This window comes from Salmo salar, chromosome ssa01 (assembly GCF_905237065.1).
Source record: "Salmo salar chromosome ssa01, Ssal_v3.1, whole genome shotgun sequence".
Classification (NCBI taxonomy): domain Eukaryota; kingdom Metazoa; phylum Chordata; class Actinopteri; order Salmoniformes; family Salmonidae; genus Salmo; species Salmo salar.
In genome coordinates, this window is record NC_059442.1 from 26,755,564 (window position 1) to 26,763,291 (window position 7,728).

The 7,728-nt window shown below is 41.1% G+C and overlaps 1 protein-coding gene across 2 annotated transcripts; it reads right to left on the reverse strand.

The window, feature by feature from the left end:
- Positions 1-489: 489 nt before the first annotated feature.
- LOC106599786 (piRNA biogenesis protein EXD1) lies at positions 490-5,885 on the reverse strand. Of its 2 annotated transcripts, XM_014191121.2 has the most exons (8): positions 5,282-5,885; positions 4,299-4,376; positions 4,088-4,161; positions 3,798-3,884; positions 3,550-3,654; positions 3,378-3,458; positions 3,173-3,226; positions 490-1,901 (listed from the first exon to the last, which is right to left on the reverse strand). In XM_014191121.2, exons 4-8 carry the CDS (start codon positions 3,882-3,884, stop codon positions 1,617-1,619), a joined length of 612 nt encoding a protein of 203 aa, XP_014046596.1. In that variant the 5' UTR covers positions 4,088-4,161; positions 4,299-4,376; positions 5,282-5,885; the 3' UTR covers positions 490-1,616. The 2 variants fall into 2 exon arrangements, with proteins under 2 accessions (XP_014046596.1, XP_014046608.1); XM_014191133.2 differs by lacking the exon at positions 3,173-3,226.
- Between the last annotated feature and the right edge of the window lie 1,843 nt (positions 5,886-7,728).

The following is a 7,728-nucleotide window of genomic DNA, read 5'->3' on the forward strand; positions in this document are numbered from 1 at the left end:
GAACCGTACCTCCGAAAATTAATTCAAAGAGGCTGTTTGTGGAACATCTGTGTAATATCCGCATTGCAGGATCCTTATTCAGGAAACCGATAGTAGATTGATAAGACAAGGCTTTGTTTGCTGTGTAAAACATGGCAGGTGTTGGGTACTTGTGATCATCACCATCTGAACTTCTTGAGTGATTAGTGCTGCAGACAGGCAATATCAATTTAATAATGTCAACGTCCTGCATTCATTCCGTGCCAACTCTAATGGTTTTCCAGTCATCTGTAATCAAAGGAACCTTCCATAAACAATGTTTTTCCTCAATTAACAGCAAATCCATCAATGCTTTCCTTAGCTTTCAGCCTCAATTAATAGCAGCCAAGAAGCCAAGTTTTTAGGCAATTAATCATCATAAGCTAAATGCATTTAGCTTTTGGGTGTTATGTTCTAACATGTCCCAACACAACCTCCCATTGGACTTTTGAGGAGAAAAAAAATATGTGATTAACACCATAAAAATGAGTTTTATTTCCACAATTAACTGATGAGGTTTCCTTTGAAGAAACATGTAGAATGATAATTCTGCCAGTGCTGCATATATGGTCTTCCTAGATGGCTGGTATGCATTGATGGGTGTAGTACCACTGCATGTAGTCATATCAAAGGAATTAGTTCGACATTATTGGGCTGTAACCCAGCAGAATATCACTGTACGCTGAGGACCCTATTACCAAGTGAAATGACTGCACTTAACATATTCAGAATGTACCATTACTCACGCAAATCAGGCCAGAAAGAGAGAAACACAGAATCACAATAAGCATAGTACTGAACTGGTGGTTCATTTAAATTTGTAACAAGTGTGAACAGCAATTTGAATAAACAAAAAAAATGTACTCAAATGAGGTGAACTAGACGCCATGATACAGAATTATCAAAATATCACTCATCCAATTTTAATTTGATGTGAATCTACTGTCATTTTTCCATTTGAAATAGAAAACCATTTAACTGAAACACTACTGTTTCCCCCCAAACATTGATGCAATTTATATTGCAAACAAAATTGACAATTTACTGCCATCTAGTGGTCTTTGTAGAATAAACAATTACAAAAGTAATTTTCAACCAACCCTTCACAATCATAGGTGGTCCTCTTAAGTCTTTCTAAAGGAAATTAAGGAGAGACTGAGGGGAGAGGTGAGACCTTGGGGTTACTGGATGAAGAGGCCTCTCTCTGCCCCAGGGATGTTTTCAAGCATGGCAGGAGAAAGGGAAGCCTGCTGGGGCACAGCTCACTGTACTGGGCTGAGTCTTGGGCCTGGGGGGACAGGCACCTCCACCCTCCCCACTGGGGCCTGGGTCTTTAGGACCCTGGGGTTCTCCTTGGGGACCTGGGCTGCTGGTATCGGGAAAACCAGGCCTCTTCCCAAGGAGAGGAAGGCAGGGAGGGTTGGTGGTGCTGGATCTTTCATCAGAGACCTCCCTCTGCCTGCCATTGTGTCCATCACTATCTCCATGAGTCCTGGTTCTCCTGATCCTGATAGAGCTGCTGGCTGACGACTCCAGATGGCTGTTTCCTGGAGCTCTGCTAGACCTCTGGGGTCAGGGCACTGGGCATAGCATGGAGGTCAGATGCCCACGGGTATTGCTGGGACAGGGGGTCTCTGCTCTGCAGGGGCCTGCAGCCCTGGTACTGGTCCTGGGACTACAGGCTCTTCTGCTGTGGGGACAGGGGGGTCAGGTTGTCTTTGGGTGGCTGTGTTCTGGCCCTGCCCATCCTGTGATGGGGGTAGGGGTCTAGGGTTGGAGCGCTCCAGCAGGCCCTGCTCAGTGACAGGGTAACGGTCGATGGCCCACTCCTGCCGCATGTGCTTCAACTCCCGCAGCTCCCTAGGCAGCTCCAGAACACTGCTCTGTAGACAGATACACAAAGCAGCACATAAGCATCTATATCATCTCAACACACTGGGACATGTATATCTCAGATAATAACTGTCATTGAGATCTATTCATTTTTATGTCACTAACTCTACTATTACAATGTTTTCCATCAACATTGCCATTTGTCATGTGTACAGTAATGAGTCAGTGAGTCTGGATGTTTGAGGATGTAAGTCCTTTATTTATCTGGGCGGTTGTGTGTTGGGTCATGTGTGTGTAGCTCATTGACTTGGTTGCTGCTAAGGTAGGAGTCCACCAGGCCTGTGTAGTCAGCCAGCCTCAGAGGCTGCAGATGTTTCACCGACAGGGCCATGACCTTCAGCAGGGACGCAGGGCAGGGACGCATGTACCATACCTCTTTGTCCTCCTACAGGTATAGTACAGACTAGAGGTCGATCGATTATGATTTTTCAACGCCGATACCGATACCGATGATTGGAGGACCAAAAAGGCCGATACCGATTAATCGGCCAATTTCTATATATTTGTAATAATGACAATTACAACAATACTGAATGAACACTTATTTTAACTTAATATAATACATCAATAAAATCAATTTAGTCTCAAATAAATAATGAAACATGTTCAATTTGGTTTAAATAATGCAAAAACAAAGTGTTGGAGAAGAAATAGTGCAATATGTGCCATGTAAAAAAGCTAACGTTTAAATTCTTGCTCAGAATATGAGAACATATGAAAGCTGGTGGTTCCTTTTAACATGAGTCTTCAATATTCCCAGGTAAGAAGTTTTAGGTTGTAGTTATTATAGGACTATTTCTCTCTATACCATTTGTATTTCATATACCTTTGACTATTGGATGTTCTAATAGGTACTTTAGTATTGCCAGCCTAATCTCGGGAGTTGATAGGCTTGAAGTCATAAACAGCGCAATGCTTGAAGCACAGCGAAGAGCTGCTGGCAAATGCAGGAAAGTGCTGTTTGAATGAATGCTTACGAGCCTGCTGCTGCCTACCACCGCTTAGTCAGACTGCTCTATCAAATCATAGAATAATTATAATATAATAACACAACACACAGAAATACGAGCCTTAGGTCATTAATATGGTCGAATCCGGAAACTATCATTTCGAAAACAAAACGTTTATTCTTTCAGTGAAATACGGAACCGTTACGTATTTTATCTAACGGCTGGCATCCCTAAGTCTAAATATTGCTGTTAGAGAGTCGTGATGAGGGCATCTTCCGATGTAGGCTCACCACCTCCTGTAGAGTACTGACCCTGTCTGGCAGGAAGCCACCTGTCTCTGTATAGAAGCACATGATATCTGCCACCTATAGAGAAATAACCCAAACACATCACAGTGATAAGGCTGGGAGGGTAACACTCGGTCTATGCCTACAGGGCAGTAAGAATACATTCATAGAACAACAACAAAGCTTCGGCTGCACACTCTAGGATCATACATTTTCTACAATACAGTACCTGCGTGTCAAAGACGTTGCTGAGATTTACTCCAAACTGAGCCCTCAGACATCCGGCAATCCTCTGGCAGCTATAGGTGACCTGAATAAGATAAATACACAGACAGAGGTGAAATTACATAAGGTAGAAGTCAAATGTATTAATATAATAATCTCCTGTCTACATTAGTCACCTTTACTAGGTGGTTATTTTCCAGGATCATGGACAGGCTGTTATTGAAGGCCCGGGCTTCAAGCATCAGGATGTCAAAGAGGTACACCTTGTTCTTAGTGGCAATCTACAAAGGAGATTAGATATAGTTCAGCAGTTCAAAGTTCCATTCATGACAAGTAATAGATAATGTGAAATAGAAAATGATGAACATATTCATATCCAAAAGCCTAGGAAGGATTAATTAGAGCTCTGTCTCTTTTTCCTCACCTGCAGCCAACAGACTCTCTCGTGCTGGAACGCCCCAACCCCGTCTGCTCCTATCTCGATCACCTGCTGCTTCCAGATGTGCATCATCTAGGTGGAGAGAGCATGACCAAGCAAGGTACTAGAGATCATTCCCCACAGGACAAAGGGCACACACCTCCTTAGACTCATTACAGCTTCATTTTCTTCAGAGATGTTATCCACGTCTGTGTGCTAATAGGCTATGTACAGTGAAGCGTACGCACAGGGGGCGAAGTGAAATTAAACAGTAATTGTGAGGGTTAGGTACTCACAGCAGGACCAAGCTTCTCACGGAGCTCATCAATGACCACAATGTTGACATGGCTCTCCTCAATTTCATTATCATCTGAGGAAGGGAGACATCTATTTGTTGAGCTACATCGATCATATAGCTAGCTACCTAATGAAAAAACGAATGATGCAAACCTTTGGCTTCAGTTAGCTAAATGTGTACAATAGAGTATAAAACATGAGGTTACTAACTCAGTAGGAGATTCTTCCTGTATGGCTGAAACTCTGCCACAGTCAGGTGACCTTCAGGTCTGTGGTCACTAGAGTTATCTGTGCCACAAATCAAATACAGTGTCAGTTTCTTGCATTATTACATGCAATACTAATAAGACATTTATTTCAATGTGAGCAAAGTCAAATAAAAAAAGTAAAGATACCTTAATAAAAAATTACTCAAGTAACACATGCGTTGTTAGTTCTATATTAGACGCAGACCAGGGTTCAAATACATGTGTATTTTATTCTTTGTTATTTAAATACATACTTTCTGTGTATTTCAGTTTTTTTTTCAAATAATATGTCCGGAATCAACTACTTCTGTTGTAAATATTTGAAAGTATTTTTAAATAATTTCCTATAAAAAGCCTACTATTTAAAAAATATTCCAAATACAATATTTTAAATACCAAACAGACCTGGGTTCAAATGCATGGGAGTGTTGAGTATTTTCATATACAGTGCATGTCAATACCATCCAAGTGTATTTCCAAATACATTCCAACATCCAACTACTTGTGTTTTAAAATAAAATAAATATCCAAATACTTAGGCTACTTCCCAATGTCTTTGAAAGCAATTACCGAAACCGAAAATGGGTTTATTTCTCTCCCTCATGAGGTGGGAGGATAATACAAGTTCACAAAAGTAACAGATAAAGGTAGACCTACCAATTAGTGTTTTTTTACTGATTTTAGTATGAAGTGATTAAAACTCAAATTCTGTTACCAAATCTGTAAATTAAAATCAGTAATGGAAATATGCAAAGGAAGATATTGCGTATTTCATTAATTATAATCCACATAATAATTCACATTTCCTGTTGCTGCAGGATTATTTAACTGCTGTAGCAAACTGGCTCAAATGAATATCCTGTTTTCTTCATGTTGCTGTCCTCTGGTGGTCAAAGCAAGTGTGAAAACAGTCTAGACAACCCCTCCCTCTCTTTCTCTCCTTACCCACTGAGCACTGACCAACACCGGATGTCCATGGAAGTTGAAAAGTAGTTGAAATTTGGTCAGTCCGCCCTGGCCTTGATTTCAACGTCCACAAACTTTGTTTTTATGGTCCAGTCTGGAACGGACCAAATCTGGACCAATCATAGACGTCTATGTTTCACAAGTTTGGACAGCACAGTAGAGCACTGTACAGTAAAGTAAAACAATGTTTTTAGTAGACTATAGTTCAGTACAGTGCACTCCTGTACTGTACAGTAGAGTAGACTAGAGTTCAGTACAGTACAGTAGAGCACACTAGTGTTGAGTACAGTATAATAAACTGTATTGTACTGTACTGTACTATTCTGTACTGAACTGAACTATACGCGACTCTACTGTTCTGTGCTTTGCTGTAGTGTACTGTACTCTACTGAGCTCTACTGTGCTGTACTTTCATCTCCAAACGTGTAAAACATTAACCTAACGTAACAGGCGTAAAAGAAACGCATTAAACTAGTCCTTGACGAGAAAAAAAAACGGTCAGGGGAGGTTCTCTTCAGCACTGTTCAACCAATCCAATAAATGTGGAGAAGGAGTTAAGATGGAGTGTCGCCTTGTTAATCTCCAAAAACGGAAATTGTGTCACAGGGTCTCTTTCCATTTCCCCTGAAAAGCGGAACATCCGGTTGTTGGGGACTCAGCAGAGCATAGACGTCTACTATTGGTTCAGATTTGGTCCAACCAAATTTGGACATGTTTGGGGGCAAAGCTCATTAAAATAATAGCCAGTGTGTAACTACACACTACTTTCTTTGCACAGTAGGCAAGAATTTCCTTTCTTTTTCGGCATCAGGCCTGCCTTATTCTCACTTGTCTTTAGTAGGCCAAATTACACATTCTGGTAGCATCTGACTCCAGAGTGATCTTTTCATGCAATTTGTAGTCTATGACATTTAAGATTTAGATATGATCATTTTTCACAAAATAGTTGAGATGTAGTGACCTAACTTTTTCAAAGTCACTTTAGTTAAGTAAACTCTATTTTTCTTAAGTGTAGTTTTAGCGTAACTTAAAGGGTCAAAATTCAGAGACACTTAGGGATGCAAGGACTGGCGATCCATGAAACTGACCATGCATGAAATCCATGAGGCTTTTTGAGGCTTTATAGTGTTTGTTTACATTTACTTTGTTTAAAAACATTGGAGTAAAACAAATCACAATAAAATGAATAAATGGGTACATTTCATACATTTATAAGTCCAAAAATGAATGTACGAACTGGGCATTTCCATGTAAAAGACCCCAGGAGCATTAACATGAAGTTCAAATTAGTCCATCGAATTCGGTGTCAAATGAAAGCTTTATTTCTATATTTTGGAGAAATTAAGGCATATATAAATGTTTCTACCATTTTCCATCCAAAAAAATAAATAAGCAAAGGCTTTGGTTTCTGGTTAAACAGATGGAAAGACACCTTAGAAAAACATCTAGCATAAAAAATCTTAAAAGGTATTAGAGATACACAGAATATTGTGGAAGTAAAGACCCCTGACAACTAATATCAACATGTATATTTAGTTTAACAGTTTATTTATCTCCTGTCTTGACGTGTGATTAGTCCTAACATACACTACATGATCAAAAGTATGTGGACTCCTGTACGTCGAACTTCTCATTCCAAAATCTTGGGCATTAATATGAAGTTGGTCCCCCCTTTGGTGCTATAACAGCCTCCACTCTTTTGGGAAGGCTTTCCACTAGATGTTGGAACATTGCTGCGGGGACTTGCTTCCATTCAGCCACAAGAGTATTAGTGAGGTCAGGCACTGATGTTGGGCGATTAGGCCTGGCTTGCAGTCGGCGTTCCAATTCATCCCAAAGGTGTTCGATGGGGTTGAGGTGTAGGCCAGTCAAGGTGTAGGCTCTGTGTAGGCCAGTCAAGTTCTTCCACACCAATGTCGACAACCATTTATGTATGGACCTCGCTTTGTGCACGGGGGCATTGTCATGCTGAAACCGGAAAGGGTCTTCCCCAAATTGTTGCCACAAAGTTGGAAGCACAGAATTGTCTAGAATGTCATTGTATGCTGTATCGTTAAGATTTCCCTTCACTGGAACTAAGGGGCCTAGCCCAAACCATGAAAACACCCCGAGACCATTATTCCTCCTCCACCAAACTTTACAGTTGGCTCTATGCATTTGGGTAGGTAGTGTTCTCCTGGCATCCGCCAAACCCAGATTTCTCCATTGGACTGCCAGATGGTGAAGCGTGATTCATCACTCTAGAGAACGCGTTTCCACTGCTCCAGAGTCCAATGGCGGCGAGATTTACACTACACCAGCCGACGCTTGGCATTGCGCATTGTGATCTTAGTCTTGTGTGTGGCTGCTCGGCTATGGAAATCCATTTCATTGAGCTCCCGACGAACAGTTATTGTGCTGGCATTGCTTCTATTGCCCCCGTAGTG

Coding starts and splice junctions, on each gene's coding strand:
- LOC106599786 (XM_014191121.2), bottom strand. CDS start 3,884: ATGATGCACATCTGGAAGCAGCAGGTGATCGAGATAGGAGCAGACGGG. Junction 3,459..3,549: donor AAAATAACCACCTAGTAAAG/GTGACTAATGTA, acceptor TATCTTATTCAG/GTCACCTATAGCTGCCAGAG. Junction 3,227..3,377: donor GCAACGTCTTTGACACGCAG/GTACTGTATTGT, acceptor ATTTCTCTATAG/GTGGCAGATATCATGTGCTT.